Below are 20595 nucleotides of genomic sequence, written 5' to 3'. Positions count from 1 at the left end.
GGTAGGCATACCTTTACGTTCTGTGTGGAAGAATTTTATAACCAAGGAAAGGGAATTGTCCCATACAGTTGTATTGTGTATATTTGTCACAAATACACTTAATAGTTGTCCATCAGCTTTTACATAATAGAAATGTTTGTGTAAATGCTGTCATGAACTGGCTAGTTTAGAAGCACGAGTCTTCTACAAAGCACGTTAGATAGGCTTCCCAAGACCCTGACTAAACTCCATATACTCTGTGGAAATTGTTTCTCTTTACTTAGCCTTTATGAATTGTCCACATGATTTTAAAAAAGAGAAAAACTGTCCTGAAGATTTATAGGGAGATAGTTGTTGGTTTATGGTACATGTATGCATAAATGTTTATGGTTTTGACCTTAAAACTACAAGGTTGATTTTAATACAAATAAATTCCTTATGGGCTGAGAACAGAACTCAGTGGTGGGACATTTGCTCGCTGTGTTGGAGGCCCCAGCAAGCATCCTCAACACTGAAGGTGACTTGAAAATAAACCAGGTGATGCTTCTGACACTTCTAACCATTACAGCCGGTTACTGTCTACTCAGAAATTAAACTGTCTGAGTTCGCAGTAGAAACCAGTTAACGGAATCAATGGGGGATTCGTTCTTCAGTATTAAAGGATTAAATTTTTTTCAAGTGAAATATCATAATCCAAGTTACGAATCCTGTTTATTGCCCCAAGAAAAGAACAAGGAGAAAATGAGTTTAAGAAATTTTAGTTTCATATGAGAGTTTGGGCAGAGTCTCACACACTAAGAGTGTCCTATGAATACTCTTTGGTGGGGGAGGGGGGAGGAGGGGGAAGCCGAAACCCAGAACTAAACTGAGTTTAATTGCAGAGCCCCCACTCACAGTGGTTAAATCTGTAGTATGTGCTTTAAGTTTGTGTTTGCCTCATGGCCTTATTTTGTTTGTTGTTATTTTGTTTCAGATAACTGGAGTGATTCTTTCAACATAAGGAACAGCTAACGGATGTGTAGGCTGTGTGTAATTCCTTTCTTAGGTACATTAAGTGTTAACAGAAACACCAGTTTTCTTTCCTGAGAAATGCCACTTTGCAAGAACCTCGATGTTTGGTTCACATATACTCACAGAGACAGAGCCAGTTAGTGTAAGGAAAGAAACCAAAGAGGCTAGTTTCAGTGACTGTCTAATCAAGATCTGAACAGATCTTCAGAATATGGCCAGAATACCTCAAAAACACATTCTTATTTAATATTAAAATTCATATTAATATTTTGTAAGCTAACTTACCTCACTTTGTAGGTTTTAGATATGCCATGTCTGGTTTTGTTTTTTTGTTTTTTTGTTTTTTTAGTTTTTTGATACATGGTTTCACTGTGTAGTTCTGGCTGACCTGGGACTCACTTGTAGACCAGGCTGCCCTTGAACTCAGAGATCCACCTGCCTCTGCCTCCTGAGTGCTACAACTAAAAGTATGCACCACTATGCCCAGCTAGGCATGACTTTTTTTTTGAAATAGGTCTTTGCTTATGTTGTTCGGGTTATTGTTAAATTCCTAAAGTTAAATAATCCTCTTGCTTCAGCGCCCTTAGTAGCCAGGACCCTGTGTGTCACTACCACCATTTCTTATGTACATTTGAATCTGTGCATTTTTCTTTATTTCATTAAAGGTAGAGGAATCCAGTGAATAGTGATTGGTGGAGTTCCTCCACTAATACCATAGAGGCTTAAAACAGAAATAATAATACTTGTCCTCAGCTTACACTGTAATATATACATATATACTCAATCATTTATTCATTAACATTAAATATATATCACACATCTGACAAAATACTGAAAGGAATTTTGTACAGTAGCAAGAATTGCAAGTGAAAAAAAAAAACCCCAAAACATTCCTACATATACAGAAAGTTTCTTAAGATCATAAATAGTTGTCCTTTGTTGAGCTTTTGCCTTTGCGAGTAGGATATCCTATGCTGTTAATTAAGTCTTTTGGCAGAGGTAACATGTAACTCATGGCAACCATTATGCACAGGTGAAAGGAGTATTTGTAGAATCCCCCTCCCTTAATCTCTTCATTTTGCGGGTCTCATGCGGCTCATGATGGTTTCCTAGTCATTATGTAACTGAGGTTGACCTTGTTATCAAGCCTGATGACCTGACTTAGATCTCTGAAACCCACATGGTGGAAGAAGAAAACCAAATTCCCATCAGTTGTCCTGACTTCCACGTGTGCACTGTAGCACAGGCATGCATACTTGAGGGAGCAGTTATAATACATGCATGCACCACATATACACACACGCATGTGCATACACACAGACCACCGCCGCCACCGCCGCCACCGCCACCACCATACCGCACCATAAATACAATGAGCAAATACAATGAAAAAAAGAAAGAAAGAAAAGGTGTGGGATGGAATCTACTGTCAAAGCCGAGAATCTGATGAGAGGGCAAAGATAAAGTAAAACAGTTACCATACAGAAAAATCTAAATGAAGAGAAGGTTAATTCAACAAGGAGAAAGGACGAATGAACAAATTAGTTAGGAGCCTTTTTGAACAATCTAGGGAAATCACAACTGGAATTCAGGTATTACCAGTGAGAGGCAAGGACAGATGATTTTTGGAGAGAGACATACCATCGTTGAAACTGTCCTCTGACTGCATCTCAGAGCAGGAACAGCACTCAGTGATTCCTAGCCATTGGTCCAGACATACCTGTGTTTGAGAATCTTTAGTGACTTCAGGCAAGGTACTTACTTAGTCATCACTGCAGGTCCCACATAGGTGAAAGGAAAGGAGTAACAGCATCAAGCTCATGGTCTTTTCTGAGAATTCTTTTTGTTTGTTTGTTTTTTTGTTATCTAGCTTATTGCCTGGTAAATAGCAAACATTCAGTTAATCTAGCTATTATCAATAATAACAAAAAATAAGGTGTGATCTTGTTTGGACAGATAAATGGAGAGGGATAGATTATCCGCCCTGTTTAACAACTCTTCTTTGTCTAATGTGGGCCAAGGGAGGATGTCTAATCTTACTCAGAAGGGGAAATAAAACAGACAGCAGAAGAGAGGGAACAGGGTAGGCGAGGGAGCACAGAGAGGAATGAGAGTGGAAATCAGACCTGGAGAGAGCGAAAGTGGAAATCAGACCTGGGGAGAGCAGGAGCGGAAGGACAGAGGGCGTACAGAGAAAGGAGAAACTGGGCACATGGGGTGTCTCTGTGACGAGCCTGAGACCTACAACAGGGTGGCTTCTGGGGGACTCCTAGCATGGTCCTTGAAGAGGACACCCTCTAACTAGACAGTACTCTGGGTGGTGAGAGGGGAAGACCAGCCCACCTACAAAAACTTTGAGCCCAAATGGACCCTGCCTACAGGATGTATAGGGACAAAGATAGAACAGATAGAGCAGAGATTGAGAGGATGCCCAACCAATGCCTGGCCCAACCTAAGACCCAGCCCATGGGAGAGAGCCACCCCGTGACACTATTAACAGTACTCTGCTATGGTTGCAGACAGGAGCCTAGCATTGCTGTCCTCTGAGAGGCTCCACCCAGAAGTGGATCAAAGCGGATGCTGTGACTCTGGGCCAAACACTGGACAGAGCACAGGGAGTCTTCCAGAAGAGTTTGGACAAGGACAGAAGGACCAGGAAGGGACAGGAGCTCCACAAGAAGACAAATAGAGCCAACGAATCAGGGCCCAGGTAGACTTGCAGAGACAGAAGAACCAACCGAACAAGACTGTGAATGGACTAGATTTAGGCTCCCTACATAGATGTAGTTGATAGGCAGCTTGGACTTATGTGAGTCCCCTAGTAAGGAAAGTGGGGCCTGTTTCTGACGTGGACTCTGTGGCCTGCCTTTTAATCACTTCCCCCTGGTGGGGCTGCCTTGCCAGGCCACAGGGAAAGAGGATACACTCAATCCTAATGTCACTTGATGTGCTGGGGTGGGCTAGGGAGGGGGCTACCATTGTTATGTAAAGTTAATTAATTAATTAATTAGAAACAACTCTTGTTCTTGGAGTCTGCCCTCTAAGCCCTCTAATGCTGCCTGCAAATACCAGGTTGCGCAGATGTGCACACAAGGGCACCGTCATCCTTTTCTTGCCACTTAACACAGTGACTGGCTCCAAACTGATAGGTTTTGCATTGTAGTTGGAGTTGTAGGAGACGATGAAATTGCCATGTTAAGAATGAAGAGCCAGGAGCTGCAGAGATGGCTCAGAGGTTAAGAGCACTGGCTGCTCTTCCAAAGGTCCTGAGTTCAATTCCCAGCGACCACATAGTGGCTCACAAGCATCTATAATGAGATCTGGTTTCCTCTTCTGGGATATAAGTCTACATGCAGGCAAAGCACTGTATACATAATAAATAAATACATCTTTAAAAAGGAAAAAAGGAATGAAGAGTCAGGCTGGGCGGTGGTGGCGCAGGCCTTTAATCCCAGCCCTCAGGAGGCTGAGGCAGGTGGATCTCTATGAGTTGAAGGCCAGCCTAGTCTCCAAATTCAGTCCAGGACAGTTAAGGCTACACAGAGAAACCCTGTCGTGGAAAAAGACTGAAGAGCCTGGCCATGGGCAACACCCGTCTTTATTTACAGTTGTGAGAGAAGTTGCTGCCAGAAGAGCCAGTCGGTCTCTAGTGCTCTGGAATAAAGGCCACTTAGTGTTGTAGGTTGCACCAAGGTCTAAGAGGACAAGGACATTAAAAGAGGAAGCAGTTGTGCCGAGAGCATTGCCTCAGAGAGAGCAGCTTCTAGAACCCGTGGACAGAATGCAGGTAGCAGAATTAAAATGAGGGCGATGTAAGGGCATGAGGAAGTAAAGTTTCTGGTTTGGGCATGCGTGGATTTCTCCCTCAATGCCTGAAAGAGGGTGGAGTTAAAAGGTGTGTTCCAGTGGTTAGGGTCACTCCTGCAGGGCTTGTTCTTAAGAACCAAAGAGCTGGGTTACAAGGTAGGTGAGTAGGGTCCTGTAGATAGGTCTGCAGCACTGGGCAGCCTGAGCACTGCTCCCTGCAGAGAGAGTCAGCAATGAGTAGTGTCGGGAAGCTTCTGCAGCTTTTCTCCTTTCCGGTGTTCAGAGCTCATCACTCAGTGTAGTATGGGCAGGTCCTCTGCAGAGTCTCAGCAGAGCGGGAAACACTGCTCACACGAGTGGAGGCTCTGCCCCTGCAGCTTTTCCAACCGGCTCAGTGAAGCACGTGGACATTTCTGAGGCTTAACCAGATTCAGCTGTTTATGATGACTCTATTTTGCAAGTGTGCCTGAGTTGGCAAAGGATTGCATTGGTTCTGTTTGGTTGTGAATAAATAGTATATCAAAGTTTTATGCTATTTCAAAATCATTATTTAAAACAAAACTTCCTTTGAAGCCACAATAGTCTCTTACTCAAAATATTTATTTAGACCATATTGTTTAAGTGTCTGTAATTCCCTTAAGGAGGAATTGTAGTCTGTTCAAGTCTGAGTTTAAAACAGATAGGCCTTCTGGAATTTATAGAAATACAGAATGGCTATTCCTGTGCTTAAGTGTTTATATACAAAAGCATTGAGGTGTTCCAATGTTTTATGTTTGGGGACAAAAGGAATAGAACCTATGAAAAAGTAGACATCTGAAAAGATTTAATTTCCCGAGTGCACCAGATGAATAAAGCTATTTGAGAAATTCTGAGTGAATGACTAAGTTAGCAAGCAGTGGGGGTGGGGGGGGAGGGAGGAGAGAGGGAGAGGAGAGCTAACCTACATCTCTTACTTTGATTTTTATCTTGATTATTGTTAAAATTGAAGGTTTACACTAAACGATATAAAGTAAAATCTTTTGGCAAAATAAAATATTAAATTAATGACTCAAAGTGACTGATGTCATTTATTCTAGAGTTAAATAGTATTCTTGGAGTATCGTTTCTTTTAGTGTCCACTTTTGATTTTTATAAAGCAAGAGGCTTAGAAATATTTATAAAAGTTTATACTATTTATTTTAAGTATTTTTAGTGTTAATATAGTCTATACATCTGAATTTATTACTGGATACTTGGTGAAGCACTTTATTTTTAGTGCAAACATTGTGTCCTAAACTTTTGTTTTAGTCACAGAACAATCACATCTTGAGTTCACTACTTAATAAGCATGTTATATGAAGAAGCTCTTTATAAGCGTGTTCTGATATATCAGTTTGTATGTGAATCAGACATTGAATAGAAGAATACTGCTCCTTACACACATCTAGTCACTAAACATACAGCCAGCTTTAATAACCTAGACAAAGTACAATCTAATGATTGGCATTAGAAGAAACTCTGAATTAACAAGTGAATCATGCAATCAAGTGTCTTTTTAGTGCTGAACAAAAAAGCAAATTATATCTGAGAGATTGAGGACTGTAACATCTAAAACGGGGGTAGGTACCCACAGAGAGAGCATTGCTGAAAGAGAAAGTCGTTCGGCCTGCATGGCCTGTATGTAGAGAGAAGAAATCCATTGAGTCCTATCTGCTGTAGATGGACTTGGTCCAAACAGGTTAACAGTATCTAGAACACTGTCGGATGCAAGAGAAATAGTTCATAGAAAGACCCAAATGCTTTCAGAAACATGTACATGTAGTTGTCAGGTACCTATTTACACTTGCAGCTAACTAACCCTGCCTGGAGGGGCCCCACCTTATGCCAGGCACCCTTGCTCACATCTAAATCTCTAGGGAGATGCTTCCCAGCAGTCCAGATATTCATAGTAGGTTGGTAATAGGTGAGTGATAAGTTAAATCCCTCTGTCCCTAGAATTCCCATGTGACTGGAAATCATATGTAAATTTATTAACTGATATCTAAGGGCACACAGGTTAGCAGCGTTGGCACAATTCTTAAGCACGGGTTTCACTCATAGAAACTTACAGTCTGTTTATGCAGCTTTCTAAGAATCCACTTTGTAATATGAGCTGGTGCTAGTGTGGAACTGAAAGACACTTCATGTGTGTTTCATTGCTCTAGAATGGAAGTGTACATTTCCAAGTGTAAGAATCTTCATGTAAACCTTTTTTCTGTTTTATATCTAATCTCGACATAAAGTTTCAACTTATTTTCTTGTCACCATTAAAATAAAAAGATTGCTTTTATCTCAAAATAGTGATGAAGCTAGAATTAATAAAATCAAAGGAAAAAACAAGAGATTGGGAAATGATAGTTATAAGCATTTAAATAAAAGCCAGTAAAAGGGATTTTCTTAATAATGTGTGCCGTATTTTACGTTTACAGATACTTCTCTTCAACACGCTTTGGCTGGTGTCTTAGAATATGGGCCTTTGGCTTTTGGGTCATTGTGACGTACTTAAGTAGATAAGCACACAGCAGCAGCAGACATGTTTTTCTCTTTTAGAGACCTAGAGTTACAAATCCAGTGTCCTATGGAAAACATAATTCTTTATCCACATTTACCTGGTTCTACTTTTGTATGTAGAGACTTAAAATAGCATGTTTGTGAATTCCCTTTATTTTCTCAACCTTTTGTTGTAAAATATTTTGATATAAAATTGATTTTCAAAAGTCTTCAGACCTTTACCAACATAAAACCATAAAAAATAGAGTTGGGCACTCTTTACCAAGCACAATGAGGAATGGAATGTTTTCGGACAGATGCTGACCTCTTCCTCCTCTGTTTTCAGGCCATCCGCTGCACACTGGTAAACTGCACGTGTGAGTGTTTCCAGCCGGGGAAGATTAACCTGCGGACTTGTGATCAGTGTAAACATGGCTGGGTGGCACATGGTGAGGAAAATCAGGGCTCCTCTTTTTGTTCTTGTTATGTTGTGTTCCCCTGCTCCTCCACCCCTGCCTCTGTGTGTGTGTGTATTGTGTATGTGTGTGCTGTGTGTGTTGTGTGTGTGTGGTATGTATGGTGTGTGTGTGGTATGGTGTGTGTGTGTGGTGGTGTGTTGTGTGTGTGTGGTATGGTGTGTGTGTCTGTGGCATGTATCGTATGGTATGTGGTGTGGGGCGGGGTGTGTGTATGGTATGTGTGTGTATATGGTGTATATTTATATGGTGTGGTGTGTGTGTGCACAGTATGTGTGTGGTGTGGTATGTGTTTGTGTGTGGTGTGTGTGTGTATGGTATGCTGTGTGTTCTGGGTGTGGTATGTATGGTCTGGTGTGTGGTGTGTGGTGTATGTGTGTTTGTGTCGTGTGTATGGTAGGGTATGTGGTGTGTGGTTTTCTTACGAGCAGTTGTTGACCTGGCGGAGAGAGCGGTCAGCTATGCTCCAAGTGTTAACATTCATCCTGCAGCTCGAAAACAGCACATTCTTTTCTGCAGGCAGGAAGGAGAGGCAGGCAGCTCTCAGCAGAAGGGCAAGCTGTTTATAGACTAGCCGGGCAGCGGGGCTCCTACTGAGCTCAGCAGCAGCCAGCGAGTACCAGGCCTGATGGAAACTCAAACATACCACAGTTGGCCTTTCAGGGCCTGGACCACAGAGGGAAGCTGGCAGATCTGCCTTGCTTGAGAACTCCTCAGTGACTGCACGCCTTGTCGTGTATGCTGAGTTTATCCTTCCAGATGTTGAACTTTGTATGGTTTAGAGGGGGTGGTCAGCAACTGGCTGGTATCTGAAAAAGTAACCTGTCAATACCCCTGTTCAGTGTGCACTGGGATTAGAGGAGGCACACTCTGCTGGTGTCACTGGAGGGAGCGAGGCCCAAGCAAAGATTCCAAGTGCCCAGATCGTTCGCCAGGTGCAAAGTGCTGCTCCATCAATGTGGCTTTACTGCGTATTTAACATAGTATTGTGTGCGGTTTATGTTTATTGTGTTTTAAGCAAAAGAGACATGGAAAGAAGCAGACATTTTCTCCACCTCCGAGACTGTGTAATTTTAAAAGATAGGTAATGTTTACAGAAGAAACGCTGGCTGGCGTTTTCTGACAGCCTCGGGTATTGGCTCCCCCCGAGTGGTCATACTCCTCATTCCCAAGTGGTGCCAAACATCCAGTGGGTTGTAGTTTTTATAAATGTCATGTTATTCTAGAACGAGCTGAGGTAACACCACCAGGCCATGTCTTGAAATGTTTTTAATTTGTCATGTACCTCACTTGCTTGGGCATGTGTGTTGGAGCTGGAGCGACCTCTTCAGCCATGTTTCCACTAGAGAGAGAGACATAGCAAAGGGAAATAGACTGGGAGGAGTACGCTTGGACGACACAGTGCCCTACTGTAACCAGTCCTTCCAGGGTAAATCTTTTCCCAGCTTCCTTAAGAAGGCCAAGATGTTTAGTCCTTCTTGCAGTGGAAGACAGACACACTGCTGCTGGCTGGTGGACCGTGTGGTGCTGCAAGGTGGCCTCTACTTTCCCTGTACTGGTTTCCTTGGGCCTCCATCCCAAAACTTCCTGAAGCATCAAGGATTATGAGCTGAGGGAGGCAGTGTGGCCACAGACTATTCCGCAGTGACTGGGTGCCCTCCTAAACACTCTAGAAGGGAGATCCGAGAGGTCAAATGGTTTGCAAAGTTAATTTTATTCTGAAGGGTTTTGGTCTTCCAACGGCTTCCCTACCGTGGTCTTTGCCTCTCAGTGAACCATGGTGTCTTCTGATGCTCTGGCACCTCTTCTTCTTGCAAGGGCACCGGGCAGAATTTACTTTGAGGGCAATGCTAAGGGCCTCATCTTGAGTTAGTCACACATTTAGGGTCACATATCCGAAAAAAACTACATTCTCTGATGCCAAGATGTGGCTTCAGTCTATGAGTTTTGGGGAAACACAGTTCAGCTCATGACACTTTTCAGACATGCTCTTTTGTTTCCTAGAGGAAAATGTGTGTGTGTGTGTGTGTGTGTGTATATGGGCATGTGTACTGTGTGTGTGTGTTTGTGTGTGTATTGACATGTGTGCATGTGTGCTAAGTATGTGTGTATGGACATGTGTACTGTGTGTGTGTGTGTGTGTGTGTATCGGCGTGTGCACATGTGTGCTGTGTATGTGTATATGGACATGTGTGCTGCTGTGTGTGTGTATGTGTGTGTGTTTGGCTTGTGCATGTGTGCAAGCATATGCTTATGTGCTTATGATCCTCTTATCCCTTCTTTGGTGTGATGGGCTTACAGACATGCACTGCTGTGCCTCATTGAGGGTATTTGTGCACTTGGATAGACTTGCACCACTATGCCTACCTGGAAGATTGGTTTTGCTAGATAATAATTGGAGATCTATGATCCTTACCCATCATGTGGGGTCATTGGAGACAGTGCGATGTAGACTCTTCTAAGAAAAAAACAAAACAAAACATGGCTGTCTCCTTTAACGGTGTGTTACTTAATATGACCCTGTTTTCTTTCATATGAGTTATGATTAGTAATGATGGTTTTAGTGCTGGAGGTGTAGCTCAGCACTAGGGCATGTGTAAAGCATTTGCAAAGCCCTGAGTTCTCCTCCCAAATGATACTTTATAATCTTACAGTGAAAGAGTAGTGATAAAATGAAGGCTTTAATAAACATTCAATGTGAAAAATAACGTGCTGGACAGCAGTTGAGCAGTAAAGAGGGGTTAATAATTAAACAAAGGGCTTTTATTTTCCATCCAGGGCCTTCTTGTATCAGCATCATCTATCCACTGTGGGAGCCTTGTGAGACTAATAGTCAACTGTGTCACTAGAATTTGTTTTATATTCCCACTTCCATGTGCGTGTTACATTAGTTAGGTAGTAAGACACAAATGCTATTTTTATTCCTTCCTGAAAAACATGTCTTAGTCCTGGCCAGTGAGTGTTCTGGAGACTTTTTGACGGATGGGAGTTTTCACTATTTTGACTAAGATATTTCTATTACAGTAAGATCTGCTCCCTAACGTATTATTACATATTCTTTTTCTGAGATACTAATTTTTGGGCTTCTCGTCTCTAAGTAAAATTGATTCCAGTTGTTTCCCTCACTGTTACATCTTTACCTTTATTCTACCTCGCAGGAGGGACATATCTGCACATAAGTTGAAGTGTATACATGGCTGTTGGCAGGGCCCACCCTTCTCCCTTCATTAGGGCAAGTATGGTGGTGAGGGCTGGCTCCTGGCCTTTGAGCTGGCAGTGGGATGCAGCCGCCCACTCATTTTGCCCCTAGCATTTCCACTAATTGCTTCATCCCCATGCCCCCCCCCCTCAGAAACCCTGAAGTCATGTCTCCAATTATTTCTGCTCAGAGGTGAGACATAGCAGGCTTTCTGGCCACCTTACCTGTACAGCATCGTCTTTGGGACAAGGAAGAAGGGACTTGGCCTTTCTAGTGTGTGGTTTCTCTCCAAAAGTTCATGAGACAAAAAAAGACACCACCACTAAGTACTGTCTCAGTAGCATTGGTTACATTCTAGTTGTTACTGTGGTATTTAAACCTAACCCCCTCACCCCCTCACCCCTCCTCTCTCTCTCTCTCTCTCTCTCTCTCTCTCTCTCTCTCTCTCTCTCTCTCTCTCTCTCTCTCTCTCTCTCTCTCACACACACACACACACACACACACGCATAGCCAAGTACCTAGTCTACACATTCTTCTTTTTTAAAAGAAAGAATTAGAAACCTTTTGATCTCTTTTGAGTAGGTGCATCTCTTCTGTTGTTAATGTGTAAGATGCTGAGCTTCCAGTGTTACTGTATAACATGCACATGTCCCCATGTGCAAATACACAGACTCACACACATATGTTCATGTCTGTGTATATGCACACTCAATAGCCTTACAGATTGCTTCTTAAGCTTGCTTCAGTTGAAGACATTAGCTGCCGTCAAGAGGCCTTGGAGAGATGTTTTTTGTTTTGTTTTTTCAAATATTTGAAGAGAGATTAATTTGTCCTCTTAGAAAAACGTGGATGTCTGAGTCACTTAGGGGGCAGCATTACTCTTTACGAATTGCTTCCTTGAAATTTTAGCTCTGATGAATGTGGATGAGGGCACCCAGGACAGTTACTGGATACCAGTAAGCTTTCCTACTGAGCGAAAGTTAATAAATGACTTCCTCTTTTCCCCATTTCATGAAGGTTAACTCCTGCTAATTGAATGCAAAGTCTGCTGAATTTAACTTTACGAAAAACTAACTTGTTATTTTGGTATAGGATACCTACCTGATGTATGTAAGAGCTAGGGTCATGGGCTTGGGGTTCTAGTTCTGTCATGTTCCTGCTCAGAGTCTGCTGCCACCCAGTTCACTTTACTCCTGCTTTCCTAGCGCTTTCCCTCCCTTGACTTTTCTTCCATTTTCCCAAAATGATCTGAGTAAGTTTTGGAAGTTGTTTTTTTTCTACAAGGCCAACCCTACTGGTGCAAGAGCGCAAATAAAATATAGGGACATGAACATTACTGTGGCCCTTTCTTGTAAAACGTTTTTGTTGGTAGGAAATTAAATTTATGTTTTCACTTTCTTCCAACACAAGACTTTTTAATTCAGCTACTTGCAGACTTGAGTCTCATTCAAAGACTTGGCATAATCTTAAAAATTAGCCAGTATTATTAGAATCTGTCAGTGCTGGCTGAAGGTGGGTGGAAGCTAGGAAGTGACTTGTCCCCATCAGTCCCCCTCTCTAAAGGCAGTCAGGAGACAAGTTGCCAACAGGGGTGTCGCCTTTGTGAAGATGGAAGAGCCATTTATTTATTAATTGTAAATTAATTTTAATGTCCATGGTCCAGATGAAGACTTTATTTCTAAATGTTTTAAATCAGAGGGTAAATAAAGTTGTGTAAGTAAAACTAAGCTGAATTCTAAATGATTTTTAGGAACTATTTCATTATAAGCCAAGACTATTGAGAAATTGCTTTTATGCAATGGTGTATACATCAGCTTTATAGCTGATAAAAAATTTCAGGCAAATATTAGAAATGTAGTTTATGTAACTTTCCCTTTTATGGCACTAGAAGTAATTTTTCCTTCTGATGAAGCATCAGAAGTTCGAAGTTCGAAGCGTCTCCATTTTAGCTTTTCCCCAAGCTAAATCAGTTCTACTGTTGCTGAGTTTGAAAGATGAGTTAGGAGAACATTAGGATAGGACAGGAGAATTGATCAGTAAACAATACAATATTCAGCTTCGTGAGCTTTGCATATGGGAGTACAAATAATTTTCTTGATAGACTACGTTAGCACTAAGGAAAGGAAATAGACTTCCACCGAGCTGAGCGACTGCTAGACGTTTTCATCCACTTCCAGGTGATCTGCATTAAGATGAGTGTTATTTCTTTTGGCTCTAAGAATGCTGTTGCCCTGGAATTCTTGGGACCACTCCTTTATTATGTTCTATAGATGTAATTTCCGTTTATTGCTTGCCGTTATTTATGGAAAACATAGCCCTACATTGTTATTTTAATTATTGCTTCATTTAGCCTGCTTCTTTCCTACCCATATTTTACCTAAACCCTTCAGCTTTTTTAGTGTAAACTGTGTGGGCTTGCGTCACCTAGACCACCTATCACTAACTGCTGATGAGACATGTGTCCTACATAACGTATTTTACCAGGTGACTTTTGTTCCTACAGCACATAATGGTAATTTAGAGTCACATACCACCTGACTTTATCAATTAATATACTATAAGACTTATTGTTCATATCATTAGCTTGAAGCTTTCTTTTAAAGATTTATTTAATTTTAAGATTGGGTGCTGTGCATGCGTGCACACGTACATCTGGGTTGTACAGGCCAAAAAAGGACATTGGATCTCCCAAAGCTGGAGTCACAAGCAATGATGAGCCTTCCTGTGTGGGTTCTGGAAATGCATCATGGGTCTTCTGCAATGGAACTGTGTGCTGTCAACTGCTGAGCTATCGCTCCATCCCTAGTTTCAAATCTTTCTTTGTATAATTCATGGAAAGTCACTTTTCTTCTCGGCATCATTAAATTTGAATTCTCAGCTTTTATTTAATATGTGTTATTAGGCTGGAGACCCTCATTCAAATAGAAAGAAAAAGTATCTCAATAAATTGTATTTTTTTTTTAATGTAAGCATACATCACACAGATGTAGCTGGGTGTTTTGTATTTTGAATTATTAAACATAAGCTTCAGTGAAGTTCCCATTAAGACTCAGTTTGTAAAATGAAATTTTAACCCAGGATCCAGGCATTCTGTAGTCAAAACTCTTGGTTATGTTAGTTGTACATTTAGAAACACAAGCTTTTGGAAGTCTGTTTACAAATTCCTCAAATTTATTGTAGACATGGTACTTTATAAAGATTTGAGCAGGGCAGATCAAAACCAGTCCTTCGGTTTTTATCAGATGAGAGGTCACATATCTTTATTATTTGTCCTAGTCTATGTTAAGCTTAAGAACTGTCTAAACATTTATGAAGCCAGTTTGCCCTCAAGCAGTTATCTTGTGTCCCTGTAACACTCTCCCTGGTGGGTAGCAGTAAGCTCATCTTCCTTAGCCAGTTTTCTCCCTTCTCGATGGAAAATCCTCCGCTCTAAACAGCAAAACATGGCATTTCTATGCTCTGCTGTTCACTAGGAGAGAATGTAGCAGCACTGTCTATAACATAATTTACAGAATTATAAGGATACATAGGAAACCGGGAGTGGGGGGAGGGGCGAGAACCCAACTCTTTTTTTAGTAAAGGAAGATAATGTTCTCATATATTAATGTACCCCACTTTAACTAGCATGGAGATGATGGTCTGTAACAAGTGTTGTTTTTGAAGAACTTTTTTTTTTTAAAGCAGGTGTTTAGGGTCTGATGAGTTGTACAAAAAAAAAGTACTGAAAGTGCATTTTAGCATAGCACAGTGGTGATGGCCTGGCTGAAGGTGTAAGCTTGGTCATTTGGGAAGGAGCTTCTGGGCTTGGGTCAGAAGCGGCCCCTGTTGTTTTAGTATCGGTCTTCTTCCTGTGGTGCACTGCTCTGGAAAAGGGGGGTGCTAATCCACTGTCTGCTCAGAAGCAGCTGTCTTTCCAGGAGGCCTGATTCTCCTACTGTAGCTGCAGATCCTTTGGTTAGAGAAACTAGCTTTGGCTGCCCCTGCATTCTGCTGAGGGTCCTGGTCTCTCCATGAGGAAAGTCCTTGAACATTTCTCTGCTTGCTTCACTTGAGAGAGTAAGCCCAAGCCATTTCCTGCCTGGCACAGGAGACTGTTGCTTGACCTGAGGGCAGAGTGCCCTCTCCTGCCTCTCTCTCCTCCCTGATTGGGGCTGATAAGCTGCAAAGGGAGGACGTCCTGATGCAAAGGCTTGTGCTTGATTAATGGCATGGGCTATTCTCTCCTGAGTCCCTTGGCTGCTTGTTCCCAGCGCCTTCTCGGCCTGCCCACCTCTCGGATGTTGCTTTGAACTTGTTAAATTCGGTTTCAGCACAGCTCAGACAGTGCCTTCTTTGCAAAGTCCTGGCCCTTCTGCCTGCCAGCGTCTCAGATGTTTTTGTTGTGGAATGCGGGGTGAGTGTTGCAAGGTCTGGTGTCCTAAGTTCCAACAGTGATGGTTCGCTGGTCAGGGGCACTCTGTCTGGGAAGACAGAATGCCAGAAAGCGACTTAAAGGGGCTGCCATTGAGTGAGTGGCTTCCAGCTTGTTGTAGCCCTGTCAGAATCATTTCCAGCTTATGTAATTAAGTTTTCCCTCAGTTTTCCGTGAAATATAAATAATGAAAATTCCTCCACAAGGTTCCTTTAAGATTAAATTAAGAAATCCATATGCTGTGTACATAGTAAAAGCCTTGGTAAAGTGTTAGTTGTTATCATTACTAAATCAAAACAACAGATACGACATATCAAAGTTGACTAGCTAAAAGATAGCTGAAGGCAGACTAATGTATTTCCGGTGTTCTGGTTCTTTCATGTGCAAATTCAAATAATAATAGAAATGCACCTTAAGTATCACCGTGGTTTGAAGGAAGATCAAACGAGAGGGGAGTTACCCTAATGTTTTGGCACAAGAATTTTAGCTGTGAATCCAATTATGAAGTCAATAAAGTAATTCTAAACCTTAACATTTATGAGACTAAGTTGTTTAGCACTTGGGAGGTAGAGGCAGGAGAATCAGGAGATCACGGTCATTTTCAGCTGCATAGTGAGTCTGACATCAATCAGCCTTGGATACATGAGAACCCGTTCAAAGACAAACACAAGAGTACAGTGTGGGAGGAGACTGGCTTCAGTATTGAGATCTGTACCACTTCTCTTGGCTGTAAGGCCAGAGCTCTTTAGGGGCAGTCATTTCCCAAAACTGTAGGGTGACGGTGGATGCTCCATGCCCCCAACATGTCTTGTGGACCTTATTTAAACAAAAGCAGAGACAACTCTAGCCAAGGAGTCATTTTTTTTTTTTTTTGAGAAGTACAGACCAATTAAAAAGAACTGTAGTATGTACATCATTGCTGAAAAACAAAATAAGAAAACCAGGAGCAGTTATAGGTGAAACTGAGTAAAAACTGCTCTTATCTATTTTCACACCTATCTTTTCGCATGTGCATGCTTTGATGGGCTCACTACTTTATCATTTTATTGCATTTTATTACATCATAAATTTTTATATCTTGCTAACGATCCTACAGGAAGCTTAATTGTTTATAGGAACATCTTAATTAACTAGAGTTCACCAGGTTAAGCGGAACACAAATTGAAGGGGTGATAAATGAAATACCCCCCGTTCCTCTTCTTTTATTGAATATGCTGTTCAGATGAACTAGTGTCTTCACCTGAATTGTAAGGACTCACGCACAGCAAGCTGTGCTGACGATCCCCACCATTTTTGCTCTCTATGGTATCATAACGGATGACCTCCTCCAACCTCCCTCCATTCCTTTATGGGATTGTGATGAGCTAAGAATACTATCTCACAGAGAATTCTCACCTGTATACAGAGAGTCCCGAAATACTGCTTAGGCATCCCATTCTTTCCTAAGTGTTTGCACTCTTCAGATCTTCCCAAATTAATCCATTGTGAGCACAGAAGCAAATTACTTTGTGTTAGAGAGCAAGTTACTGCCAGAGCTGAAGAGATGATGGTGATGTGCATCAGTTAAGAGGCCCAGTGGCGCACGCCTTTAATCCCAGCATTTGGGAGGCAGAGGCAGGCAGATCACTGTGAGTTCGAGCCCGGCCTGGTCTACAAAGTGAGTCCAGGACACCCAAGGCTACACAGAGAAACCCTGTCTCAAATAAAACAAAACAAAACAAACAAGAAAGAAAAAAGGCCCAGGATCCATGCTGTGTTCTCTTCTATGGGACACATTCTCTAGTAGCAAAGGAATCCCTCAGTTAACTTCCTGATTTTCCCAACTTGTTGATGGTGAGTTCGTGACACTAGACATGAGGCCACAAACCCATCCAACTGAAATGATAGTTTATCCAACCTTAGACTTAGTTGGCCAACAAGTGTAAAGGCAACTTTAGACATGGCTGTCTAACAACAACTCTTTTTTTTTTTAATTAAACATTTTTTTATTTTTTTACATATAATATATATATAATAAACTACCTCTAGCAAGAAGAACCATGACACAATCAGGAATTATATAAATGTTACATTTTTAGTATTTTGGCTATTTGTATTTGATAGCATTGAAGAAAACATCTTTCCTACCTTGGTGCTTCTAAAATTCTGAATGTAAATCAATCTCCATCAAATGTTGTCATTATCAACTTAAAACAGCTATCTAGACCTACAAACATCATAACCCCTAAACAACTAAGCTTCATTGTAAAACTAATCTACCTGGTCTTCAACTCCATTAGAGACTTGAGAAGGAATAAACTTGGTTACTTGAGTATGCCGGGAGTGCAGGTGAGTAGCTTTCCAAATGAAAAGATGACAGAGACACCCAAAACTCTCTATAACGTTGGAATATCTTCTTCAGCCTTGTGGCCTAATATATCTGACAGATATATTTGTCAGGCAGGAACTATTGAGGACTTTCTTACTCTGTCTTGGCAGAGTTTGGCTGTCAACTCTGCCTGCATCCAAGCTTGCCCTATTTTAGGCAAAATTCTGTCTGTGGTAGAAATGAGGACATTTTCCCCAGTGGCTTGTTTGCCACATTTGAAGTCATCTCCATAAGGAAGTTCTTTGATGCTCATCATCCTGTTTAAGGTAGGCTGGGTGTTGCCAGGAGTTAACCTATCTCATTTTCAGTGAATCTTTAAAATAATAAAAACATTTATAAATGCCATACTCTGCATGCCTCTGAGGTTTTTGAAGACCTTATCTAACTATCCTACCTTAACTTTCTATAGAATTGTATCTATCTGCCACACCTAAGATGTATATTCTTGTGATAAAATAGGCTAGTAATTGATATGACCATGATCTGATCAGCTAACAATGAACTTGTATAACTTACTTATCCTAAGCAGCCTGCAATAGCACTTTCAAAGTATTGTAAGTGAACTTTGTATTATAATTGAGTTATATGGGCACAATACCTCAGAGTAGAAATATATTGTGTGAAGAATAATTGTACATTTGAATTCTATACCACTGTATCTAGAATTAAACTTATTTTGCATTTATATACAAAATTCTATACCAGTGAATTAAAAATAACCTTGTGAGTGACAACTGAGGCCGTAGATTCACTAATCTACTTTTTGTTCCATCTTCCCTATATATTACTATATTCCCCCTTCTTTCTTTTCAACCACTATCTCCAAACCTAAGAATGGAAGATAAAGGAAAAGAGAGACATCGCTGAGTCTAACCTTGTTTTTTCTCTAGATAAGACCAATAATAACTGTAACCAAATCCCATTGAAAGTATCCAAAAGCCTACCTGACCTCCCTTAAAGAAATGGGGTATCATTCTCTTAAGGTTTATTCTGACTGATTTGGGCCGAATAATACCTTTGTAGGGGCCCAAATAAAATAGGGGAAAATGGTTAAACAAGCTAAGAACAGCATTTGTGGTCCAGTTTCTAAATGTTGAGAAATTCCAGGTTTAATTAGAGTCCTGTGTGGGACATCTGAAATGCTGGACTAAGTGGGATTGGAAGCTTTCTTTGAAAGTGCCCTGGGAGACAAGTCTTCTTTTGAGCCCTTCCTTTGAAATGTGAAAAGTTCAAACTGAGATGTGCTGTCAGTATAAACCAGATTGTGGAGATGCTGGCTTTAAACGAAAAGGGTTATAAAATTGTCAGTGAGAACTGTTCTATATTGTTACCTATCAACATCTCTGATAAATGGAATAAAATTTTCTAAAGTTGTATCATGTTTACTTTTTTACTTTCATCAGTGAAATAGAAAAACTAAACTTAAAAACCACCTCAAGGGTCTGGGGGTGTAGTTCAGTTGGAACTGTGTTTGCTTGCCATGCACAAAGTGCCGGGTTCAATCCCAACACCACACAACACAAGTCATGTCTGCAATCCCAGCACTCAGCAGGTAGAAGCTGGAGGGTGAGTTGTTCAAGGTCATCCTTCCCTGCATAGTTAGTTCAAGGCCAGCCTAGGATACAGGAAACCCTGCTCCCTCTCCCTACCCCATCCCATTCTGGAATCCTGTTTCTGTGATCTTGCAGCTGTAGGCTAGCTGTGCATAACAGAATCTTAGAAAGTCCCGTCTTAGGTTGAAGTGGCTTACCAGCAGGGTGGTTAGAACTGACCTGAAAGCCTCACTTCAGGCTCCACTCTCCTCTTGGCCACTGTGAACTCTCCCTGAGCTTCCCATCTGAGCATTTCCACAGTATTCAACATGTGTGGTTCTTCCTGTGATGCCCTGTTCAAGAGTGAGGAGCAAGTCCCTGCTCTTGCTACTCCTTGCTGAATGCCTCTTACAGGAGGATAGTTTCTGTGTGATGGCACCCTCCTACTGAGCCAGGGGGCACCGAAATAGACACTTAATCTTTAAGATGCTTCTGGTACCTGAAGTCACAGCTTCCGTATGTTATGTGAGACAATGATGTATGGAAATTTATTTTGTCTGTACGTCTTTGCTCCCTAATTGCCTCTTTCTTTCCCAGAAGCCCTTTGCTGAGGTATGCAAGGATGCTGGTTCCTTGTCTTAATTCTCATTTCTTCATTCCTCTTTTGAATCTTTACTCTGTTTTTCTTTCAATTTATCTCTGAGTCTTAAGACCACAAAGTAAGATACACACACACACACACACACACACACACACACATATATGTATATATGTGGTTTCATAGCTCTACTACCTGGAAGTACATTTTAAAGAGATTAACTTTGTTGGATCATTAACAGATGTTAGGATTTTTGTTGTATTTAGAAGATGCTGTCTAGAGTCAAATGACTCTGTTTTGGTTGGTAGTTCTTTCAAACTCCTTTTCCTGCAATAATATGAGAGTAAGAAATTCTTGCTTTCCCCCTTGGCTGATCGTGCTTTCCACTATCAGTAAAAATTAAAAAACAAATCAACTTCTAACATAAAAGAAAACACCTGTTTGGCTTGAAGAGCTTGGCTAGGGAGATCCTTTTTTCTGACATGCCAAACGCGACCATCACAGGGCCCCTGAAAGGGTTTTTTTCCCTCTCTCTCTTTATTTCATGTGAGCATTGGCAGAAACTCTGACAAGCAGTTCTTCATATTTTATTACGTTCTTGTCTGCAGAATCTCTGTCAGGCAAAAACCTTGTCAGCGGAAAACCTGTCGTAGGATCAGAGGAGACAAAAACAGGTGTCACACAGGCAGTCAAAACTGAAGGAAAA

General features: G+C 41.3%; 1 protein-coding gene across 7 annotated transcripts in view; it reads left to right on the top strand.

Annotated features, from left to right (window-relative positions):
• The window catches only part of Bnc2 (basonuclin 2), a 413267-nt gene that overhangs the window by 263373 nt on the left and 129299 nt on the right, over positions 1 to 20595 (top strand). For all 7 annotated transcript variants that reach the window (XM_051163958.1, XM_051163939.1, XM_051163947.1 and 4 more), the window contains one exon: positions 7652 to 7754. In XM_051163958.1, coding sequence (XP_051019915.1) covers positions 7652 to 7754 — 103 coding nt within the window. The remainder of the gene's footprint in view (positions 1 to 7651; positions 7755 to 20595) is intronic.

Source organism: Acomys russatus, chromosome 2 (genome assembly GCF_903995435.1).
Source record: "Acomys russatus chromosome 2, mAcoRus1.1, whole genome shotgun sequence".
Lineage (NCBI taxonomy): Eukaryota > Metazoa > Chordata > Mammalia > Rodentia > Muridae > Acomys > Acomys russatus.
Note: the sequence above shows the minus strand (reverse complement) of the source record. Positions and strands in the feature narration are given on the sequence as shown.